This window comes from Ostrinia furnacalis, unplaced genomic scaffold, assembly GCF_004193835.3.
Source record: "Ostrinia furnacalis isolate ACB-3 unplaced genomic scaffold, ASM419383v2 OfSCF1245, whole genome shotgun sequence".
Classification (NCBI taxonomy): Eukaryota; Metazoa; Arthropoda; class Insecta; order Lepidoptera; family Crambidae; genus Ostrinia; species Ostrinia furnacalis.
The window spans coordinates 1,529-27,786 of NW_021131484.1; the positions used below are offsets into that span (position 1 = coordinate 1,529).

Genomic DNA, 26,258 nt, shown 5'->3' on the forward strand with positions numbered 1-26,258 from the left:
AGAGCGAGATAGTGATACATAGTTTGTGCTTCAAGTAGGTATTCGGAGTGTGGCCTCCATTTTTATCTGTAGCTTCATGGTTTACTCGTTGGTGCCTACTACTCGAAGATCTCAGAAGGTGTTGCTATATTTTTAGATAAAATGTCCCTACGGACAGACTTTTAGTAACCTACTTAGACATCAAATGCATATCAATTTCATCATAGTCATATTACTATGAAGTCGTCATTTATTTTAAGTAGGTTCGATCGTTTCAACCAAATGAAGTCCAGTGCTGGACAAAGACCTCCCTCAAGGATTTCCAAAACGACCAATCTTGCGCCGCCTGCACCGATTGCGCTAATTTTCAATGTAGATCCAAATCATTCGCGCTTCATCTCCAGTCGCACTCCGTTATCATTCTAGCTGATGTGCGATTTGTTGTCACGGTAAAGTTCACGCGCTAACCAAGACAAAACAACAGACTTATGCACTTTTCATTAAAAGTCTGAACACCTTACTTTTGAAACTAAAATTACTAAAACACAGCAAATGTTCTTGAGTCAAAAAAGTGAGTCTTGACTCTTGATCTCCGAAAATAAGAATCTCCACTTCGGCTCATCCTTCGCCACCTCTTGCAAGTTAACGACGTGGAGATTACACAGGTTCTTAGCAACTTCACATTAAACATTGTGCTCAGAAAAAAAATACTGTGCGGGAATCAAACCCGAAACCTCTAGCATAGTGGTCCGTTACGAACCAAAACACCAATAAATAAAACGAAATCCCCCAGATGTAAAGATGTCAATATTTGCTTTAATAAACCTACTGCTACTAACTACTTTCAAAAATGACGAAGTTTGTACCTTAACTTTTTACAAAATATATAATTTATTCTGTAAAATGAATTAATACTCAACATATTTAGCAGCTTGCACAGTTTGAAACAGTATTCCAATCAGTGTGAGTGATATCCCTAAAATGTTGCATTTTATTCTTTACTGGCAACATTACTGTATTCGCACGCGCAGCGAAGCCTTCTCTTGCGCACGCACACACGCATCGCGTTCGTAAACACGTGCCCTATAGCAGGCAAGCATAGACAGTCGATTAGTCGGCGGGTGCAAGGCAGGTAAAGCGCCTTGTGATACCGGTCGGACGACAAAAACGATCGAACGAACGCCTCCACAAAACGAACATTACTGTATATTTAAATGAACTTATACATCGAACTTACACGTATTCGTTAGAGATTTGTGTTGTGTCAGCTATTTCGAAATGAAACGTGTTTATTTATTGAGTCAAGTGCAACGGTATTGAAGAACCAGATTTTGTACTATGTATTGTAGGAATTGATTGTAAACTCGTATGTGTGTGGAAGTCTGTTGACTACATTTCTTTTGTCCCGATGAGGCCATCGGACATGACAAAAAGCTATTGGTAAGTTATATCTATTAATCTACTATAATACTTACTCACTAATCCTTTTTACTTACATTACTTTAAAATTTGCTTACTTACTATCCATAAGCATGAACTATTTGGCTTTTGATTAAGACTAAGTTTAACTTTGCCTTTAAGTAGGTATCTACCTACTTAGGTAGTTACTTAATGTTATTTTAAACTAATTCCATCACATTTAACTGATTTATAAGTTCTGCCAAATAATATTGCTAATTTGTTAGCTAGGTACCGCTTAGCACCTATTTTGTTATGTTGATGTAGGTAATAAGCAGGCAGGTAGGTACTTACCTACCTGTGGTGGAAGGGTTGGACACCACACAGCACAGGCAATTAAGTAGGTATTTTTGCTACAGTTAGGTGCATATCAGCATCGCTTTATAATGAATCAAATGCAGTAGGTCCAATCCAGCAGTCATAACCATACCTACCTAATTATTGGTAGATTATTGCGTTCCTGTTCGTCATTTAAATGAATCTCAAAATGTCTCGTTCGTTCGTTTCAGCCGAAAAGACGTCCACTGCTGGACAAAGGCCTCCCCCAAGGATTTCCACAAAGACCGGTCCTGTGCCGCTCGCATTGTCAAATGTCTCTTAAAATGTCTCATTAATTGCCAAATCCAAAATGAAAACTTGTCACTTTTAAGTTATTCAATGATAAATAACTTCGTCCTATGATTTAGTTACGTAACTACCTACCTACCTACTTATGTTACCATATTTATACCTACCTAGATAAAAACTTTAACAATTTCTTCATTTCAATTCTCTTGACTCCCTATTTCCCTGACTTGGTCAGTTAAATAAACTTGTCTTAAAATATAAATTTAACTTGCTGACTTATTATCGTATTAGAGCGAACCTGCTACGTTAGCCGCTAGTGTGACATCAGGTAGACGGACGAATCGCAAAGAAACAAACTTGAGGACAAAAATATCCGACAAAACGAGTTCCGAAAACGAGGTGCCGACGTTCCTACAGGCAGGGTCTGGATTACATTTTGAAGCGTAAATAATTGACCTAGAATTTTAAAATTAACGCAGATGAGATGGTAAATGTCGACCCAGTAAGAAAATGACCATTCTGGTGATGATCCATCTATGATCTGAGTGATCCATGCTCAGTAATTGGACCGACAATTAAATATCGGCCTTTCACGAAAATTGATTACACAAACTACCGCAATTTAAACTTAGAATTTACATTTTTGACTTCATCTTGTCCAGTCACCATGATGAACAGCAAGCACATCATGGCAGGTAAACCATTATGTGAAGTTGTTAGACGCTATTTTGCAATTGTAAAATGTTGTCGACTCTACATTTATGTATTGTTAGTGCCTATAGCCTTTTTATCCATTTTGAATACCTACTTAGGTAATTTATTTATATACATGTATAGTATGTATATATGTCATAGTCAAAGGTCGATATGCAGTCTCTTCGCGGAATGACTGGTCTATCCTAGGTTTGACCAAAGCCTTCGGGCCAACCCCGAAGTGAATTCTTATTTCGGCCTTTGACTAAGTCAAACCTAGAAGTGCCTAAACTGTTCAGTCAAACGTCGAAACTAAAATAATATGTTTCGGTCTTTGCCTAGTCAATCCTAGAAACGACTGGCAGACTCGGTCAAAAGTAGATGCAGCGTTACAGAGGCCGGCAGCAATTATAGAAAACCGACCAAGTTCGAATCGGATTCACGTACGAAGGGTTCCGTACGACTCTTTTATTGTTATATGGCGAATGGGGATGATTTTTAAAGTGACTATAAAACTAAATATTTTGGGAAAGGCATGAGATACAGCCTGGTGACAGACAAACAGCGAAGTCATAGTAATAGGGTTCCGTTTTTACCCTTAATCCTTTAAGGTACAGAACCCTAAAAATAATAATTTCAAGATCAGTTTAGAAACACTGATAAACTACCGCAGTAAACAAGTTTAGTTATTCGTACTCGTACCTTCACCTAAAGAAAGAACCGGTCGGTAAAGTCTATGTAATAATTTCAATATCAAAATGAAGTGTAGTTTAGTTTAAAGTCTTAATTGAGGTTTGACTAGTCAAACCCCGATTTCATTAAATTCAGTTTCGACGTTTGACTGACCAAATTAGTCTATCCTAGGTTTGACTAACATTCTTTAGTCAAAGGCCGAAATGTTTGGGCTTTGACTAAGACTTCTAGTCAGACCTGAGGATTGACTAGTCAAACCTAGGAGCGCCTGAGCTTCGAGGTTTGACTATAACATATATACTTACCTACTTTGAAAAAATTTAAGGCTTCCTGCCTGTGTCCTGATTTGGCCGAAAACGAATCTAAACTGAACAAAAAAACAATCGCCCATCATTTATTGGTTTGGTTTATAAGATTTAAAATCTTACTCCATTCAGATAGAGATCAAAAATCAATTGCTGTAAGGCATTCGAAGTAGGTGACGTCTTTAAGACTCATTATTCTAATGACTGAGACCACAGTCAGGCAATCTTGATGTTAAATACTGCGTTTAGAATGTGTCACTATCCTTGGATGCTTGGAATATGTTAAATACCTTTATTTATTTATTATTTGCCTTATAAAGACATGATGTTGACGATTGCGTTTCGAACCATTTTAGGCTCATAAGAAATTACGCGCTTTCAAGTGGATACGAATCTACGCTCAAAGTCCCTCTAGTTTCAAGCATGTCAAATATCGAAATCCTTGAGTTTAAGTCGAATTTTGAGTAGGTTTAAAAAAATACGGCCCTAACTGTTAATTTATGATCCTCGTTAGGTAAGAGTTATTGCTTCTTAGAATTTAAATTTAAGTCTGGTGTCGAGTTGCGGAAATTCAATTTAAAAACAAGATGTCTTCCATTAACAATAAGAAACGTGATTGTTTGTTTCGTTAAAGTAACATTTCGAAAGCGTCGGAGTAACTGCATTGTGCGCAATGCAACCTTCCAAGTTATGGCTAGCTAGGACAATCGAAACAGTTCCTGAATTCTTGATTTATTTGTCGACATGACCAACCTCATGTAAAGACGGCTGAATAAATTATTTATTGCCTATATCCGCCGAGTTGAACGCTTGGCCCTTCATATTCTTGTGAAAGTTGCATGTCAATATAAAGTGTCTAGCTGCCTACCAATTACGCACAGGGTAATGCACTACCGGTTACTCGTTTGTAGATGAATTGACCACGGCATTTTAAAAGTCAAAACCTTCCGCGAATAAAATGATGACTCAAAACAAACGAGTGATTCATCACTTGATGGGAAATTCCAAAAACGACATTAGCATTTAAAGACACTTTCTTCTCCTGTAAACCTGATAATTTTGCAATAAGTCTATCTAGGTTATTATCCTAGGTAGGTCTTTCACATAATCGAAAACCAACTAAGTTACTAATCTCAAAGGATTATAAATTAGAACGGAAAAATATTAACTGAGCATTGCTCCAGTTATGAATATTGCATTAGCTACCCAGTCTGGTTGCTAGGGTACACCTGAGACCTGCTGGTTGCAGATATTGCATCACTGGCCAGTGCGACTGCAATGCAATCGTTTAAAAGTTAACTGTTTGCTCGGTACAAAATTAACTGTGCCGTTTTTGACCCACCTTAGCAGATACTGGTTTAAGAGATCGCTGAAAGTCGCACGCAACGCAACCTTTTGTTGTATTAATGGCATCAGGCATGTCAATTTTAAAAGATAAGATAAGCCAATACTTTATAGTACTAATCAATTTCTTATGGTAAGATTTGAGTGTGAAAAGTAAAAGGCCTAAACTCATTCAAAATTGAGTTAGTTGTAGGTACTCGTAGATAGGAAAAATGCATCTAATTTCGATGAGATAGCGTTTTTTATGAAAAAAATACTGTGGCTGAGTTGCACCACCTAACCTTAACCGTAACTATGACGATAACCGGTGGTTTTTGTATAGAGTTTGACGGACTTTTGACGTTTGTTATAGTTAATTATATTTCAGTAATAATGTCATAGTTAAAAATACGAAAAAAATATTTTTATCTCGTCAAAATAGTGGTCCGTCCGCACCATCTTTTTAACATCTTATAAAATTCTTTTTAAAAATCATCCTGTCTCCAGCCATGATCGATGCCGCTATTAATAGACTCGAGAATATTATTCTTGTCTCAAATCTAGTTTCCCAATACAGTTCGGCTCGCAGTGGCGGACGCATTACGTATGCAGCGCAGGCGCAAGCCGACGCATGGACTCCGCAGGACATTGCACCCGAGCGCGCTCCTTTCCTCGCGTAGTCGCGTCTTCTGTACGATGTCTATTGCCACGTATTTAGGGTTGCCAGGTCCAAAAACACAAAAGCCGGACTCTGTGCTTCATTTGGCCGGACATTTTACCCTAAAAGCCGGACATCACCATCGGTTGCCTAACATCCTGCCTGATGCGTGCTCTTGATATTGTTCTGTAGCTCGACTTTTACCTGGCGCGGCAGCCACATAAAAAGCCTAGCCTAACAAAAGCCGGACAGGCCGGACAAGACCGTAAAAAGCAAAACATATCCGTGTCATGCTAAAGCCGGACACCTGGCAACCCTACACGTATTGCTATTGCTAAAGCATCTTGCATTGCATCGGCCGTTTGGTGTAGTGGTTCGAATCGGACTACTATTCCGGAGGTTGCGGGTTCGATTCCCGCACAGTACAAACATTAAATTGTGTGCATGAACATATTTGTTTGTATTGGACTGGGTGTTTTCTATGTTTAATATGTATGTATTTACAAAAAAAAAAAAAAAAGTATTTAAGTATGTTTATATCCGTTGTCTAGTACCCATAGTACAAGCTTTGCTTAGTTTGGGGCTAGCGGCGTAGTGTAAAATGTCCAAAGATATTTATTTATTTTAACAAAAAAAAGCATTGGCCAAACCTGTATTACGATTCACGCATAAACCCATCTCGTGTGTAAAACAAACGCGACCGGAGAAGCTTCAATTCTCGATGTGACGTGATCGAACGACCGTTCCATTCCTTTTTCTGAAATAATGAGTGCCAATTTCTTGGAATCGAACTCTACTGAACCAATTAAATAATTTATTATGAAAAGCAGAAGCAAGCAGTACAGTGTTATTTACTATTGAATCAAATCTATTAAGTATTTTAAAGTTCATTCATCATAGCTCTACGTAGCTTATATGAAGCTTTCTTTGCCTTAGTTAAAGGAATGCCTCAGGAGACGTTAATTTTTAATCATTCAATATTTTTGGGTTTCTTGAATCATATAAGCGAGTACTCATGTTATGTTAGATCCCTATTGTGAATAACAGAGACGCAAGGTATAAAAAGTAACCATTCAGTGAATTGCTTCAAACCTGTAAAGTTTAACCTGGCTAGAAGCTAATAACATTGTGAAAGTTGCAATAACGTCACTTAATATTTTAGTTAGATAGATCTACCCTCTCCAGTGAGTGCCTGACCTCTCGACCTGAATATGTGCTGAAACCAATATCGTGCGATCGACTGCCACAAAATGGTAACTCGTTCGGCACCATATAATACTGATCTTTATTGCTTACTCAATAGAGACCTTCAAATGTACCGTTTAATAACTTGCAGTATAATATTTTATCAATATGCTAAACATAATTACAGCCTTACACACAGAGAAGTTAGAGTTGATTTTGCAGTGAACCTTTTGTAGATAGAGTAGGTCGTCGTCGTTCAACTGCCTATCACGTACTTGAACGGTTACAATACAAAATCATATTTTGGCACACTGGTTTCAATATCCAAAATGATATCAATCATGGCTGTATTTTATGCTAAACAAACCTGTGGTTTTAGCATTGATCTTAATAAGATTTAATTTTGTTTGTTATTGATTTGTAAAGCCAAAGAAGTGAATTAGTGAGACTAAAACATTATTAGTACATTATGTCTTCGGTAGATAGAGCGATTAATTATATTCCTCGTCAAAAGTAACTGTAAACAATGCATATCGGTTATCTAAACCATCTACAGCTAACTATAATCACGACAGAGACAGGCAACCACCAACTGGTACATTCCGTTATTTCCTACAAATCGTAGCGCATACTAACACCTTCAGTTCCTTTAGCTTAGTACAAACATCAACCTTCTCGTTGAGGAAATAAAACTACGGTCTCGTGACTGTTGTTGATCTTTACAAGTGCTTTAGAATCCATGCTATGATAAAATCAGTTTTTTTGAGGAAAACATGCTTTGAATCATTTGCGAAGGGCAGGTTACGTGGGGCGGAGCTCTCCTCATCCGAAGGACATAGCCACTTATTTACTACTCAAAATATCCTCAGTACTTACCTACTCCGTTACAGTAATTTTGGAAATTCAGGCAAAGCCTTCAGCTACTACAAAATTTCCCGGATTAGCATTGGCTCTCCCAGATATCAATTACAGCCTAAATAAGCTAACTTACATGTTTAAAAAAACGCGCTAGATCTGCATAGAAATCTGTGTAATTAATATGAGCGTATTCTTTGTGATCAAAATCTGCATTCATGCGAGCAGCCAGCAATAGCAAAGAAGAATTAGAAACACTTCTTTTTTCACTTTTTAGCTCTATCTGCTCAGCTTGTTTCCAGTGGTGTTTTTAAGTCGCTTTAACCAGGTATAAAGAAAAATTTTGAACCAACACTAGAAATTTCAGACCTCAAAAAATCGCATGGAATTAGTTAATTCAGAGAAAAAAAAAGCTTAGTAGGTACAAAGCCATATTTGCGTTTCTCGTACTTTCTTTCTGAAAAAAAAAACTAAGGCTGAGTTGCACCATCTTACTTTAACTTTAACAAACGTAAACAATCTTTCAAACTCCATACAAAAGCACCGTTTATCGTTATAACTACATAGTTACCGTCAAAGTTAGGTGGTGCAACTCAGCCTAAAAAGGTATGACGGTAATATTTACTGATTGTGAACCGTATCACTGATCATCATCATCATCATCATCATCAACAGCCCTTTACAGTCCACTGCTGGACTATGAGCCTCCTCCACTATAGTGGAGGGTTTTGCCATAATCTCCACGCTTGGCAGGCGGGTTGGAGATCGCAGTTTAAAAGATTGATGTTTTTCAGAGAGCGCTGCTGCCCATTCTCTGTTTGAGGTGTAGTCCCTAAGTCGCCTCTTACGACACCCGCGGGAAGAGTAGGGGTTGGTGACAAATGTATTCTACTCTGCCGTCACCACACGGCTTGCGTATCACTGATACGCGGTGCAAATTCAATGACTGTAATCCATTTAGTCAACAAGAACCTGACTCTGTCTGGACAGTGGGTAATAAAGATGTCATTGTCTCGTGCCCTCGGTCAATCTATCGCTTTCTCGTCATCAAGCTTCTCTTATGTTGCCTTTTTCTATGTGATGAATATACATGAATACACTTTTCGAGAGTTCCTAAGATCACTCTTATTAATCTGCATCAATATTGATGCCATTTATTGCCAGTGCTTGATGTTCCATCGGCTGTAAATCTACAACGAGTTTCAATATCAACCATACGTTGCATGAAACATTAAACTAATTCAATTTATACATTTTTTTAATGTCACGCTGAAACTGCATTAAGCCGTAATTAATCAACAAGCACGCTAATAAAATAATAATTTATGTACCTACACCAGTCCAGATATAAAAAAAATATGAACAAAAACTTTGGCTTCGTACACTAATACAGTGTGAGTCACGTTAAAGTGTACATATGAAAATAGATAAAACTAGACCTATTTTTATCGACAAAAAAGAGGTCAAAAATTTTTTGAGATTTTTTTTAAATTTTTTATAGAATTTTTTTTCTTCCAATTACTTATTGTAAAGAAAACGTAATAACTTTTAAACTAAGCGGTATATCCTGATAAAATAAAAACAGTGATAATGCTAAATAACAGGCGATACTAAAAAATACATAAAATACACAAAAAAGGCCAACAAATAATAAAAAATGATACTTTTTGAACAAAAACCTGCTTTAAAATTCGTGTTTTTTTGGTTATTTGATAAATTTCTACAAAAAATGCCCCTATAACCGGTGGTTTTAATTACTTTGTATTATTCTCTATCGTATTACCTTCGTAAAACCAAAAATCGCTTGTCTTTATCCCTATCACAACGTTTGCAATGATCGTTTGAACTAAGCCTCTCCGGGCGCGTTATTCAACGCTTCGTTAACAACGAAACTGAAAATGGCCCTAGATTTGTAATTTTGATAAAGACAAGTTAGATTTCAAATAAAAACAAAATATTTCGAAGTAAAATAAGCATTTTAGTTAAAATTAAAATTGTCTCTACCTGTAGCGGAGAATAATGTGGTGGCAGGCCTTTGTTCAAACGATCATAGCAAATATTGTGATAGGGATAGAGCCATGCGATTTTTGGTTTTACAAAGATAATACGATAGAAAAGAATACAAAGTAATAAAAACCACCTGTTATAGGGGCATTTTTTTGAGAAATTTATCAAATAACCAAAAAAATACGAATTTTTAAGCAGATTTTTTTCAAAAAGTATCATTTTTTATTATTTGTTGGCATTTTCTGGGTATTTTATGTATTTTTTCAGTATGGCCTGTTATTTAGCATTATTACTGTTTTTATTTTATCAGGATATACCGCTTAGTTTAAAAGTTATTACGTTTTCTTTACAATAAGTAATTGAGAGAAAAAGAAATCTATAAAAAATTTAAAAAAAATCTCAAAAAATTTTTGACCTCTTTTTTGTCGATAAAAATAGGTCTAGTTTCATCTATTTTCATATGTACACTTTAACGTGACTCACACTGTATAGTCAGATACAGTACTGCCACTTGTAAAACTTGCGTATTGAATTTGAAATTAACATGAATGTTTTAGGCTACTTCAAAAAATTACTTAAATAGTTAGTGAGTAGGTATCTTAACTCTGAGGTACTAACTAATATAATATTCCATATTTAATTATGAAATATTATGTAAGTGACCAGGCTTATTTTGACTTTTTGAGATTAGAGAATTATGCAATGCTTGCGATCGATCGTTTGGACTTTTTAGACCATAAAATTTATTATCTGTGGTTACTCAAATTACGGCCTCATTGTATCGACCGTTTACTATAATCACCATGATGAATTATCACTTACCATGTTGGTTGAAGAATTCCATACTAATAGCCGGATTGCAGTTGAAGTATGATTAAAGTAAATTAACAAACAAAAAGGAGCAAACAGTTTAGCGATCCTTCTATGGATTCAATTTTAAACATTAAACTGCTTATCCTAATCGCTTTTAAATGATTCTGATGAATAAAAATAATGTAAAAATTATAACGTGTGCGTTCAGGAGATTAAAAAATACTATTCGAGACAGACCTAGATTTCACAACGTTAAGTAATGAAAAATTACTAATGTTGTGTTAGGTATGTTTCATTTCGACATCCATCAATCCCCAAACACCTTTCAAATAACTTTACTACAGAAACTATTTTTAAATTATTTTGTTGTATACTTTGAATTTCTATTACTTCATACACGTTAAGCCTGCGATTTTAATGATAAAAGCGTTGATGAAGTGTTAAATTAAATGCTAATGATATGGTAAAATCATTCAAGCTAGACACAGGTGTGTGCATTTCCCACTCCGATCAAGAAACTGGTTTCAAAAATCGCAAAAACAGACACAATACAGACATAGGTACAAAAAGAAAGACTGCTAGCTCTTTGAACTCTGGACATTTACTCGATAGATTGATCTTACAAGAATAAATGATTCAGAAAATAAGCGAACTTCAGGCATCCCTAAGCCCCAACCCGTTTGACCAAACGTGAGGAGTGAAGTTCTTCTTGCCTCTGGTAAATTAGATTCTCCTCCAGTAAAAACTAAATGGTCTGATGATGATTTATCCAAAGACTCTAAGACTATGGTTAGAGCAGTAGCTCGGCAAGTCCTTGAAGTAGGTAAGTAAATAATTATGTAGTTTGTGTAAAAAAAATCTGGATATATCACTGCAAACATCCCAATATATCAATCAAGGTTAGAGAGCTGTCAATTTAATTGGCGACATGATTGATGGTTTCTAATTCAATAAACTGCGAAGCAATATGATATACTCAAAACATAATTCAGTTAATAAGAACTTTATCTTACAGGTTTTCAACCGACTTCAAAAAAAGGAGGAGGTTCTCAATTCGACCCGTATGTTTTTTTTTTTTTTTTTTTTTTTTTTTTTTTTTTAAAAAAAAATAAAACCGACTCCAAAAAACCTACATTAAAAAGTAGAAAAATAATTACTAATAACCTACTTATTTATTAGGACGAATTAATATTTATGTAGGTATACCATGATTGATACTTTTGGAGTCGGTGCAGGCAAACTTTACATGTTTCATAATCTTGGCACCGACTCCAGAAGTATCAATCATGGTATACCTACATAAATATTAATTCGTCCTAATAAATAAGTAGGTTATTAGTAATTATTTTTCTACTTTTTAATGTAGGTTTTTTGGAGTCGGTTTTATTTTATTTAGTTTACTCACTGCTTTCGTGTGTTTAAAGATTTCAGAAAAAAATTGCGGTAAATCTATTGGTAAAAATTATTTTATTTTTGTGAAAGTAATATTTTCCGGTCCTGCGCTGCCCGCATCCAGGCTCTTCCCGCGACCTTTACCGTTCATTGTGGAAAACCTTGGGGGAGGTCTTTGTCCAGCAGTGGATGTCATTTGGCTGAAACGAACGAATATTTTCCGACGGTATTAAGCTGACAAAGTCTTGCTCTTGGCTTGTTGAGACTCATGATTAATGAACGAAATCTTGAATTGAATATTCATGAGCAAAAATGCTTAATTAAATTCGACACATGAGATTAACAATAGGTTGCTTAAGATTCCAGTTCAATGTCAAACAGAAATAAGTCTCGGGTCGCCCACGCCTGCATCTCAAAAACAGGATTCTGACACTGATCGCCTAATCACAAGTTCAGTTCATGACCGAATTGTCCTTGAGGATATGAATGTATTTAGCCAATCAGAATGCAGTAAAATCTGCGAGCAGTTAATAATAATAATCGCCTCTTAAAAATAAAAGACCCGTTACTTGAACCTTGCACTTAATTTCAAATTGAATAACGAATTTGTTTATTTACTTAAAACTTATAGCTCATAAAAGAAGGCATGGTTTACCTTTTAATGCAAACAGAATTTAGCGGTGGTCAGCTAATATTTTTTCTACTGTCTGGGTTATCGCCCAGTAATGTTAATTGCAACATCAATTAGTCTGTCGCTATTTTGTAGCGTAGTGGTGTGTGTCATCAGCCTAGCTAAGCAATGTATTATGCGCCCACCACAGTCAGAAATGCATCGCACATGTAACCATAATGTAATTATTATGGTGGCTACATCCGTTCACGTTCCATACTTTACCATTCACTTCTGCTATCCACTGCTCTTCCTCTACAAGTTAAGCTTGGTGTTTACCAACCTCAACCTTAAGAAGTCCTCCTCAGGCCTCATCAGTCATTAGTAGGTATATTGGCCGCAGAGCGCCTTCAGACACCTACTTATTCAGTTGGATTTCTTACGTTTTCTATGATATCTATTTCTACTTTCGTCGCTTAGTAATAAAAAAAACCTACTAATCTTACTATCCTACTAATATTATAAATGCGAAAGTTTGGATGTCTGGATGTTTGTTACTCTTTCACGCAAAAACTACTGAACGGTTTTTAACCCTATACTTGGCAAAGACGGTTTTGGTTAATATTTGTGATTTACACTATAAATATTGGATTTAGGACGAGTAAAAATCATGTAAAAAATACGAAAAAAAAGTTTTGGAAATATAGTATGTATCTTTAAGTGCACATTGCCAGCTTTGTAGTAAACTAAAAAATGGTTTAATTGTTAGTAAAAATTAGTTATTTAAATGAAAATTACTACAAAACCTTAAGCTATTCCTTATTTGAGTAATAAAAAATAAGTATATTTTACAAAAAACTGAAAACAAAGTAAAAAACCCACTTCAAAGTCTGTAACGCCTTGCAAGTATAGCTGCATTTGGATGTATGAGAACCACTCCATCAGCGTCGTTGGAGTACCTCCTGAACCTCACACCCTTCTTACCATCCAGGAGAAGCAAATGCAGATAGGACACATAGGAATCCTGCAAGAGCATTAAAAAAATACGAGGGGTATTGATGCCAACTGGTACCGCACTGTGTTCACGTTTTCGATTGAAGATAATTTGATACCCAACTTACAGTGGAAACGCAAGATAGCGGAAATGGATCTCTGGAACTCTCTGGGAAACTATGCAGCAGTCGAACTGGCTGAAATTCTTCAATCAACAGCTTTATAACCAGAAGCATGCAGCAGCCTGCACAGGCTGCTCGCTTTTTGGGGGTGATCTGGGTTGTTTGGAGTAGGAAGATAACGACCCAAGAGAATCAGGAGGCTAAGTGCGGCTTCTAATTCATCAGCTGAAGTGTCACCGCCACTAACTTTCGACCTGGTTCCAGATTTTGGAACCAGAACCAGCATTTTGCGCGCCTGATTTTGTTGCTGCAGCACAAAGTTGTCCAAAAAACAACATTCTTTATTACATGAATTAAAACTCACATCGGCATATAATTTACAGCTTTAAATATTACTAACTAATAACATGATCCCTTTTTTATGCGATAAAATCTATGAAAAAAATCATAAAATAAAGTCAACGAGAACCTGGCAATGTGTCTTTAAAGATACATTCAAAATTGAAAGTAAATTATTACGTATCTGACAGTGTGCATTTAGAGATACATTCGGACAATCCGCATCGTACAAGAATAATTATACAAGTTTTGTGATGAAAAAACAGCACTATCATCAAGAAACCTTTATTTACTTTCCATATTACTACAAATAATCACCAATATTCTTTAAAAAAAACAGCGAAAATAATTAAAATTATTAGCCGGTGCGTAGACGCCTGTCAATGGTCTGACATTTTGTATATTACTGATAAATCTGTGCAGCCTGTAGCGATTCTATACTGTGTAACACAATCTGTAGTATTTGGGCTAATGTTATATTAAAAAAACAATTAAAAATTGTTTTTGGTTTCTCGCCCATATTTTTGTTTTGGTCAACGTATCTTTAAATGCACAATGCCAAGAAAAGGGTTAATGAAACTTTACAGTATTATTGTTTATTTATACTCAAAAAAATATTTTAGTAACTTGCCAAAATTTTTCGCTCGTTATGTCGGTTAAAAAGTTGATCGACCCATAACCCAGAATAACATATAGGCTATAATTTAAGACGATCTGTGACAAACTAAATTTCACGCGGGTGAAGCCGCGGGCAAAGGCTAGTGTACAATATTGCAGTTTTAAGTTAAGCCATTCTATATTTTCAGCCTTTTATTTTCAATATCATGGTTCACTTTAATAACATTAATCAATCGCGTGATCACTTACCGTTTACACTGTAAGAAATAAAATGCTACCGTTTCCTGTCGTGCATATTTTAATTCGACTGACATATGACCGCATTAAAATCACTTTTTCTGTTCATTTACCCATTAATTTTAATGAAGCCGTAGCCTTGCTTGTGTGCTTAGAGAACGGCAACAACTCGCAATAGAAGAAAATGCAAAAGGCCCAGACCGAATGCAACAATGTTTGATGTATACTGTACAATATTTTATAACACATAATAATATTATTTTACTAGCTTTCCGCCTGCGGCTTCGCCCGCGTGGAATTTTCTCTGTCACAGAAAAAATCTATCGCGCGCATCCCTGTTTCATAAACCGGGATAAAAACTATCCTATGTCCTTTCCCGGGACTCAAACTATGTCTATGCCAAATTTCATCAAAATCAGTTCACTGGTTTAGGCGTGAAAGTGTGACAGACAGACAGACAGAGTTACTTTCGCATTTATAATATTATTATTAGTATTGAGTATAGATTTTTATTTTTAACTGTAATGCTAAACAAATTATCTAATGTACATGACGTAATTTTAGTACCAACACAACAGTTACCTATATCCGTAGAAAAGATAATCGACAATACATCACTACACCATAGAACACTGCAATTTTGTTGCAAAATAGCACTTGTCTTATTACAATTTTTGTGGGTTTGCATCTTACTCGTAAGAGTATGTATGACAATGTCTAGATTTATGTGCTATCGACCTACCGCAGCGTTACCATTGTGACTTTGTCAAGGCGATAATAATCAGTGAACAATACTATGTGGTTGCCTAGGTGGTAGATCTACTATACTATGTATGGGCATTGGGCACCGAATATATTAATGTAGGTACCTACTTCAAGTAGAAAGCTTATTTGTAAGCCTATAACCGCGAAGTGTATATCTTATGTAGGTACATACATTTTAAGATACATTATAGCCTATAGGTACTATAAGTACAACCCGGACGCAAGACTCAATACAAAAATATATTATGAAAAACCCCCTATTGTTCAAATAAGTATTGTTCTCGCATACATAATACTATAGTCAACCAACATACATAATGAGAGAATTGATTTTTTCATAGAATAAACTTAAAAATAACATTGACTTATGTTACTTTTATAAAACAAAGAGTAATTTAATTATGCCCGATGATTGATTGAGGCTTTTATTCCATAACAAAGTCTAGATCCTGAACCTTCTCGACTATTTCTAATGATCATACCTTATCAAAGAATCTCAGTTCATCATCACTATCATTCAGTTCACTTAGTATAATTTGTTTGCAAAATTGCCGAAGTCTACTGGTAGATACAGTCAACACGAGTCAATATGAGTATTAGACTTAGCTTCTTAGGTAGTTGTAATAAGTGAGATTTTACAATAGCAATTATTGAAAAATCTCACTTAATACAACTACGAATATGCCACAGTGTTCACCTAGATAAATATTTTTTTACATGGATTCATTCTTCTTGACATCTTTTAAATGGATGTAGGAAGAAGTATCTGATCTACATATAGGTACTTAAGTCATATAAAAACTTAAATTATGCAGTTATTATTACTTCCGCTCAACAGACGACCAACCGTAACGTTAGCACCCGAATCGTGGAAAAAGTTGTAACAAAATATCCACAACAATGCATTTATTAACTTCGTCACGAACTTCACACTTCATTACCGTCTCAATGTCACTGAATCGTCAAATTAGAGACCGAACGCGAAACGGAAATGCAAGGAAATGAGAAAAAGTAACATCTTTGTAATGTCTGTAATAATCTCGTAATAATCTGCCTTTTGCGAAACTTTAATGGGTATTATAACAAAGCACACTCCTACCACCTGTTCGGAGGCCAATTATTGCGAATTCATTAAAATTACTTAAAGGTATTTTTTTTTGTAATGGGAAAATAACAGTGTAAAATAAAGATAAATATCATTATACATCACATTAGATTAGACTATCCATTTTTATTGGAAAAACGCTCATATTTCACAAAGCTACATCGTTGCATTATCATACTCCTCATACCATAACATAGCTCATGTCATAACCACCAAATGTAGAGTTCAGAGAAAACAAACCTTGAAGGTGCCAATTTTGGAAAATGCGCGTTTATCTCAAAATGTTATTAACAATGTGATCACATACGAAAATAGTAACGACCCAACTTGTAAATATTATCTGAAATGTTATATTTACATTCAGTATAGCAAATATCCATGACTAATACAGACCGGCACTTGTGTCAACATTTTTAGTGTTAAAAAGAAATAAAAATACATTATTTGACGTAAACTAGCGACTGACAACCGTATGAAAAATCCAAAAACTAAACAACGAGACCAACAAATATGTAGTTGTAATATTAGAAGATTTAATTAATGCTGCTGACAACACCACTCTTGTGACGGAGTTTTGGGCTGACACTGTGTAGGTTTGTTGTCGATACGATAAGAAGAAGAATATTAGAAGAAAGAGAATTTGCGGGAACACGGCATCGCTCGTCCCGTCCGTGTTTATGTGGCTTTCTCCCCTCCATCGTTGCATCTTTAATCCGTAATACCAACTCGCATACGACTTGCTATAGCCACTTACTATGATGTATCTCAATGTAAATTGGAGGAAAAATGTTGTTGTAGAACATTGCCCAGTAAAATATTTTCTTTACTGGATTTCCTCAATTAAAATATAGAACGAAGTTTCCATTTTCCCCTGCGGCTTAGATTATATCAACCAGTTTACATTCTAGTTACAGGAAGTTTGTAGTTCGGTATAAAATAGCCGCAGTAAGACTAGCTCGTAGGTTCGCTAAACCGTAGTAAAGAATATTAATTTTCTATTTTACGTAATAGGATAAATTAAATACGATTGTTAGCTCGTATTTTCAAAAGAAACTACAGACTCTTTTAACCTATGAATACCGTAAACTCCGTAAAGAATAGCAGAAGCTTGGCAGCAGAACTGAAGTTCTAGTTGTTGTAATCTATACTAATATTATAAAGCTGAAAAGTTTGTTTGTTTGTTTGTTTACTTGAACGCGCTAATCTCAGGAACTACTGGTCCGATTTGAAAAATTCTTTCAATGTTAGAAAGCTCAAGGCTATATACCATCACGATACGAGTAATAGGAGCAGAGCAACAATGAAAAATGATGCAAAAACGGGTTTCCACGCGAACGAAGTCGCGGGCACAGCTAGTACATTATATAACTTAGATGATGACCAATTATAGGCTTAATTATTATAAATAACTTTAAAAAATCCAACTGCCTAATGTGGAAATCGAACCCACGATTATTATTTTAGTTCGAGATGCGACTCTTTTAACGTTAAGACCCGTTATGCTGCTTAAATTATAAAATTAAGCTAAGTACAAGCCTGCGTTTGGTCTAAGCATTATAGTAGGTAATTCAAACAATCGCACGTTTCAACGATTGAGTTTCAATTGAGTATTGAGTGTCAATCATTTCATAATACTAAGTGATAAAGTGAAAGTTCTTTGTTCTGAGAATTCGTCATCATCAGAGACATACTATATTTTTATGATTTCTATATCATTCGGAAGTTATTGCGTATGAAAAAAATATTTTATAAGAACCATGCTAAATTTTTACAATGTTTTTTGAAACAGAAGTTGCAAAACAAGCACAATAGGCACTTAAAGATTTTCAATAAAAAATATTTGTTTTGTTTGATCGTTAATTATTAAGATTGATATTGCACTTTACATTGAAGAAGTTGGATCATAATTTGTTATATTTAATAATGTGTGTAGTGTAGATAATTTAAGAAATAAATAATTTGATTTACTGCTTGAAATAAAATATTAAGATGTTACATTTCGCGCAAAATTTTACAACATTCAATGAGTAAAGCTAGTTTAAAAAGTGGATCATAAAGTACTATTCATTAGCCCTTATTAGGTGAACCTACCTAGGTACTTTAAAATGGTTTAAGCATCGATGTTGAAAAATAGAGCTTATGGCAATGACATAAGCTGCCACAGATTACTTTGATGTGCCGCGTCAGTACTTCAAACTGGTCAATTGACACTACCCAGTTGTTTCTAGTGCGCATACATCCGCTATTACGGTGTTGTCTGTGACTGTCACTTGACACTGCGATACCACGGTATCAGATGGTCGCTAAAACACCATAGGAGTGCCATTGTTTGCGAGTAGTCATGGGAATGCCCTGCTATGGGAAGGTGAGCTTGTCATAGTTCCAACGCATTATCGACGTAACTGTTCTCTATTCAACGAATGCTTAATTATTACTGGGAATACTAATGGTAATGAGAGATGCATTCCCGTAACCGGCTAAAATTAAAACATTTTTTACGCGTCACAACCTAACCATAAATTCTTTTTGTGGAAACTGCCGGTACAAAGATGACCGACTCAGATTGGAAAAGAATGGGCTGGAAAAGAAAGTTAAACGAGTATGTCAGATGTAGTGATCCTTGCTCTATAAAACACTTCGTCATAAAGATAGTTAATGTCTTTTAACTCCGTAGAATTCATAGTCGAATTTCTCGATCCAGATAAATCTGTAGATCCTAAATTTATTTTTCATGCTGTGGTATAAGGCAATGTCCAGTCCAGACAGAGAGCAGAAATAACAGGAGTAGCAGCGCGCGTTTATTTCCATACAAAAAAATTTCGCCATTTCCTGAGGGGGACGAGGTAATGACATTTGTGTAACAGCTGATGGCGCTGAGACACTATCGATATTTTTGTCGATGAGAATCATTGCTCTATGGTTCATAGTCTATGGCTCGTTTAAAAAAATGATATGAATTAATTTATTATCCTATGGGAGATTCAACATTTCAGATCTCTATTTAAAGGAAAATACGCAAAAGTTTGGCATTTCTTCCCTAGCACGAATACGAATTGTGAAAGTTAAGAGTTATATGAAAAAAACTAAAAAGTCATTTATATAGGCTCTTAAAAAGCACTTTTACACGTCCCAGTATTAACCCTACCACCATTACCCTACACTACCCATGAAATAGGTACCTAATATTCTTATATACCAAACGTGACCCACGGCCACACTCCCTTGGCAAAGGGGATCGACTATCAGCCTTAGGCCCGGTTTCCACCAAAGCAGAGCGGTACGGAGCCGAGAGATGTACGACGAAGCTGGCAGGCTATTTCCACNAAATTTAGTTTTTTGCAAATTTAGTGTATTAATTAATGTGAAATAAATAAAATAATATTTACCGATGGAATGTAATGTTGTCCTTTTCAAGATTTGATGTTTCAGATCTCTTCTTACAATTAAAAACACTGCAATTCACCATTTTTATCGCAGCACGTTACTCTTCAATAGTGACATTTGGAATATGTCATTGGTGGCGCTGCAACTAGTTTTTATAAACTGAGTGAACCACTGGTCTACTTACATTGCTAGAGGGGATTGCCTGTCAGTTCCACTCCTGTTATTTCTGCTCTCTGAGTCCAGATCACACCAGTAGTTCAGTTGAAATGAATGCATAGATACAACATTTTTATAGCGCCGGCTACATTCTAACAACATTCTCAACTACTCGAGGGACGAATATGGCAGGCGGCAAAAACGACAAAGTCTAATGAAAATATTTCTGCGTGATTGATTTAACCTGTGCTTGCGCACGGTCCCTTGAGCATTGTCCTGTCAAAATCTTTTAATTTATCGACATTTGAGTGTCGGGTGTTGCATCATTACTGTTGCTGCTATTGTCTAGAAATACCTAATTTCTTTATGAGAAATATTTTGAGCAATTACTTATTAAATACTGTGCCTAACGGGCGTAACAATTTTCAACGGCAGTAAATTTCAGAAATTCTTCCGAAACGAATGTTTTTTCACAAGTGAAAAGCGAACCGTTGAAGCTATCTGTTTAATTATCTATTCATTTTGCCTCCGTAACCTTCAGCAATTAAGGAAACTCGTGCATTTAGCGCTGCAAACTGATCTCGAGGAGATAACTAGCGAATCTTTATCAAATAATAACTGCTATGTGTATATTTTAAGAGGGAGAGCAAGCACTAGACAGTACAGTTTACCGGTCCGTTGAGAACAGACGCCTTCACAGCGAACACCTCGCGAGTGCGAACTGGCGACCGTGACGACGACCTTTAAACTTTTTAATTTTTGAAACAATTAAACCACCTGTGCCTACTTGCACTGGCTGAATACGAGCCAGTGCTTGCCCGCCATCGCTGAAAAGAGCGCGCGTTTTAAAAAAAAGAACCAAAGAAAAACAGTTTTCTTATCTGTGAAGTGATCGTATTTTTTTTGCAAGATAAAGTTAGTGCGCTAACTAACAACCTTATCGTCGTGTAAAATGTGTTCGTTATCTATTAATCTTTAATTAGCGGACATTGTGTTTGTTTTATGAAGTGATATCAACGATATTTCTTTGGTTTGCGGTTGCGGTCTACGTCTAAGGTAATTTTTCTGTAGCAACAAGACCAGTGTCACATTTCGACTTGCTACAAAATTATTTAGAAAACATCTGTTGATTTGCATAATCGTAGATAAGTGATACATTTGCATAATTATAGAATTAAATCCAATGTCATTACGAATTCCTTTTTATTTTCAAATACCGGTTAATTTGTTGCCTGTCGTTTGTCACTAGAAATGAGAAAGTTTGCTATGATAATTAATTTACGACGAATTTTTAATTGTTGCAGTGAGATAATTAATATGCATCTTAGGCATCTATTAATAAATTTCGAGTAGGTACTTAATATGAATTAATATCACAGTGCGGTGTAGCATATACAGTGCTAATTGATGATTTTCACACATGATATAGCATGACGAACAACGAGGGCACCTTGTTTGTATCTCTTGTAAATCTAATTATTTCGTTTTTTGTACATTCTATTCAGGGGTAGCATCTATTCACACTACTCGAGCAGATTTTTGTTCTGTGTTTATGTAGTTATTGCTTATTATTCACAAAAAGATCTATTAATTCTATCCACATTACTAAATATCCAGTTTATCTATATATATAAAAGAAAGTCGTGTTAGTTACTTCGCTTATAACTCAAGAACGGCTGAACCGATTTAGCTGAAAATTGTCAGGGAGGTAGTTTAGAGCCAGGAGAAGGACATAGGATACTTTTTATCCCGTTATTTATTGCCATTAAGGCGGAACAAAGTTCGCCGGGTCAGCTAGTAGTTTATAAGTAAAGAAAGTGGAAAACTGTTTACCAGTGGCCGCATACGCCTTATTTACACTAGTAGGTTTCAAATTTCACCTTTTATGTACAACGGAACTCGACAAAATTTATTCATGAATCAACAATAATAAATGTGCCCACGGAGTAAAGATTGGATTGCATTGTGTGCAAATGAAACCAACTAAAACGGTTGCCTTGGCTAATCTCAATCTGAAATGCATAACTTGCTGATGATAAAATGCAAGTAGCTGCAACTGTGCTCGTAAACTATCACAAGGTTTGGATTTTATCTGTCCAATAATTATTATTTTCAACTAGGTCTCAAGCTCAATACTATCTTTTGTTTCTTACTAGTCAGCAAATCTACAAGTCGTATTATCCGATTTACCATACTATAGAAAATTACTGTTTTTATTTAGTTATTAAATTTTTAGCGTTTAGAGTCGCATCTCAAACTAATTTGAAAATTATAAATAACTTGAAAAAGGCAGTTCGATTTTTTCAAGTTATTTATAATTTTCAAATACTGTTTTTATTGTTAAAATAATGATGACCTGGCATGAAATCAGTTTCTCGCAAAATTACATTCACCTTCAAGTTTTTGCCCTTTCCATACTTATTACCAACCAGTTATCAAATAATTGATCGTGCCATGATTCCCGCGAGTGGATGGTTCACATGATTTAACATCCATTTCTTTCTTTGCAGATCCCAATGCAGCCACAATGCAGACAACACGCGAATCGAGCCGACAAAAAAGATGCAACAAAAGGCGGAACTCTAGAAAGAAATCATTATCGCCGTCCGACTTGAAATGCACGCGGGGGGACACAAAATCCGATGGCAAGTTGAGTAAGCGATCTCTGTCCGAGGGGTCAGTGAAAGTGAAACATAGGAAGAGTAACATACGGAGGACTTTGACCCATCCTTTCACGTGTTCAGATGACATTAGGGATGTGGCGATGATCGGTGCGTTCAACCGAGAGGTTAAAGTGGAGGTGCCGCCTGAGAGTGACGAGTCGAACCTCCCCCCGACGAGTAGTGACAGGGACACGGAGGATGACGGACGAGTCCTCCGACCGGTGCCGCAAAGGCCGCGGTGGGACTCCGGGAGTGAGATGGATTCTTTGGTGTCAACCGTTGTGAGGAGGGCTTCGGCTAGACGTCGCAGGACGCCAGCAAACCCAGGTAAAAGCTTCTTCATCAGTGCATGTAATTTAATTTAATCTAGCTTAATCAACGAACTAATAGAGCGTTTTTCTACAAGCCAGTAATAGCGATGGCGTAAGTAAAGGCTTGACGAAATAATTTGAAATGTCAGCGTAATTTTGTTGGCTACATTTTGGTCATGCACAAATTGAATCAATGATTACAAAGCTGGTTCTAAATTAGCGAAATACTTTTCCCAAAATGTTTTACACATTTGAAACTGTTTGTTTGTTTTCAAACTGTTAGATGCGTCCTTATTGATTATTAGATGTGCTAAGGTTAGTCCTTCGTCGCAATTTTAATTCGCGTTTGTATGCTTTGAACGTATCATTTTATTGTGTACATTGTGAATCATTTCTAAACTCTTGAACTGACGTAACCTAACGGTCACGGTCTAGGTTTTATTTCTCGTCGAGTTATTTATTTTGCAACCTTAGTTGATAGTGTTGATACGATGAGGAAGCAAGATTATATTATCACGTGTTCTTAACGTTGTAGCTAGAAGATATGCAAAATATTGACTTTATGTGGAACTTCCAAGGCAATGAGCATTTACAACTCTAATAGGTGCAAATCTTGATTGGAGCGTGAATTATTCAGCGTTTAGTGCCCATAGAGCTAATGCAAAACCGGCAACTTTTACTTTTAACGATACCTGGATAGAAATGTGAACTAACTGCAGTCAGAACTTTCTTCCATGAACTAAAGCAGGTGTTAAGAAATTTAACTAACACTGAATGCCTTCAAAGGGTGTGGAATCTTCTCTTTAATTACTGTCATCACGAAATCTCAGAAATTACAAGTGCTGGAAGTTTCAAATTTTGCATTGGGGTTCATTTTAGAACGTCACCTACGTACCTACTCAGTAAGGCGGGATTTTTTCAAAATTAAATACCTAAGGGGGTAAAACGGGACCCACGTCCACGCGTAAGGGAAGGACTAAAAGACATTAAAATATAAGACACGTTATGTTACTCATAGACGTCGTTTTCCAACCATTAATGTACTAATTGAAATTCTATGCTTGTTGACATGATATTCATTATGTAGGAAATTGTCTCTCATGCACGTGACCGATTTCTTAACAAAATGAAAACGAAGTAGGTACACGCGTACTTCATATAACCATAATAGTTCTATAATAAACTAAAATAATTATGCAAATCACTACAGCATCCTTATAGAGTCCGTAATACTAGTCACATTATATATTTATTTAACACCTTCTTTAGGTATTATAGTTTTACAATAAACTATGGGGTAGTAGGTGTTAAACGACAGTCAGGGCCCTTTATCACATAAAAACGTATTTCAGTATTATGAAAACGAGACAAAGGGTCTCCCAATATTTTTTTTTAATGTAGAGGCAGTTGTAAATTAGCGACACCTATGAATTATGATTATGATGAAGAAACACTCGCTCCTATTTAAGCGTATGGTTTTTCTTGACTTAAAATAATTATTAGTTAATTTATTCATTACAAAAAGTTTACATTTGTTAAAGATTTAATTTTTTCAACGTTTTCGTATTATCTGTTAAAAACATTTTTATTAATACATGTACTACACTTTAAACACGATTGTAGAGACATCTACTGCGGTCACATAATAACAGTTGGCGTAAAATAAAGCATGTAGAATGCGCACCGTAGACTGCAGTAGTATTTCGTACCATAGCAAATAGCTAGATGGCGTTGCATGTATCGTAAGTGAGTTTCAGCAAGTACATCAGGTTTGATCTTTTTTCTTTTATTATAATTTTTTGCTCATTAGTTTCGATTTACCATTATAATGTTTAATGAATTTTATTGTCCTTGTTTTTTTCGCGGTGCGATATTTTATTGCTGTGCGTGATAGATGCCATGAGTTGCCCTAAATCTATAGGAGCCTATGCGAACTTATTTGCGGAGTAAATTAGAAAAATAGTTATTTGAAAAAAAAAATTCCTTATAAAATATCTATTTCAAAATATTCAAACTGTAAAGTCAAGTTTTAGCTTACAGCTATTTAAGCCTTTTCCATTTCATAGCTGGAAGGTACTATCAGTGAAGGGAGATGAGTTCATACGAAAGCTGGCAATAATAATGATGATGACAGTAATAAAACGCGTGGATTAGACGAGGCAGATACGGCGATAGTTACAACGGTTGGGGAATAATTATTTGAACCACCATAGTAACAGAAAGCAAGCCATGTGGAACTTGACCTTTTGGTAGAGAATTCCGTACCACGCTGTACCATTTTGTTGAATACTAAAACTCAGTTTCTGTTTTCACTGGGTCTTAAATGTTATTAAAACAAAACTGATATTTTATACCCGAATTAATACTGAAAGGCTATCTATAAACTGATTGATCTATGAATATAATGGTATATTATGCCTGACCACAGAATAAGTAATAGTACAGGTACAGAAGGATTACTCCGCAAGACGATTTAAATAAATGCGAGTCTTGCTGCGACGCGATACAGTAGAATTCAGCTCGCACAGCACTACGTACCTACAATTTTATTCACCTACAAGTTTTGTCTCTTTCTATCGCGTGCCTCTGAACTCTTCTTACGCTGTTAGGGTTGCTGTCTAGTGAAAAAATAATGAATCTACTTATTTGTAATGAGATACCTACGTATGTAGGTAAGTATGCATTCATTAAGGAAAACCTTGGGATAGGCCTTTGTCCAGCAGTGGACGTCATTTGGCTGAAACGAACGAACGCATTCTGAGCAGTAGTCATAGTAGGTTAGGTTCCTATACTATCCTAAGAATTATTGATTACCTACATGGCCAACATACCTTTCAGTATCTTTGGGAAGCGAAAAAAAAAAGATAAATCCGGTAGATTTCTTTTCGAATTTAAACACCCGAACGCCGCACAATATTTCTTTCTCTTTATGTCCATTTTTAAATAATACTTCGATCATAGAATTATAATCATACTACAACGCACGCCAGCGTCCTGACGGGCGCGCGCGTGACACTCGACTGATTA

The 26,258-nt window shown here is 35.8% G+C and overlaps 1 protein-coding gene across 2 annotated transcripts in view; it reads left to right on the forward strand.

Annotated features, from left to right (window-relative positions):
- The first annotated feature begins 1,073 nt into the window (after nucleotides 1-1,073).
- The window catches only part of LOC114352064 (uncharacterized), a 74,781-nt gene continuing 49,596 nt past the window's right edge, over nucleotides 1,074-26,258 (forward strand). The window contains exons 1-2 of one of the 2 annotated variants that reach the window (XM_028303519.1): nucleotides 1,074-1,419; nucleotides 22,768-23,247. In XM_028303519.1, the coding sequence (XP_028159320.1) occupies nucleotides 22,785-23,247 (463 nt within the window). In that variant the 5' untranslated portion in view covers nucleotides 1,074-1,419; nucleotides 22,768-22,784. Of the gene's footprint in view, nucleotides 1,420-21,212; nucleotides 21,314-22,767; nucleotides 23,248-26,258 lie in introns of those variants that run through there. The other variant, XM_028303520.1, reaches the window with a different exon arrangement.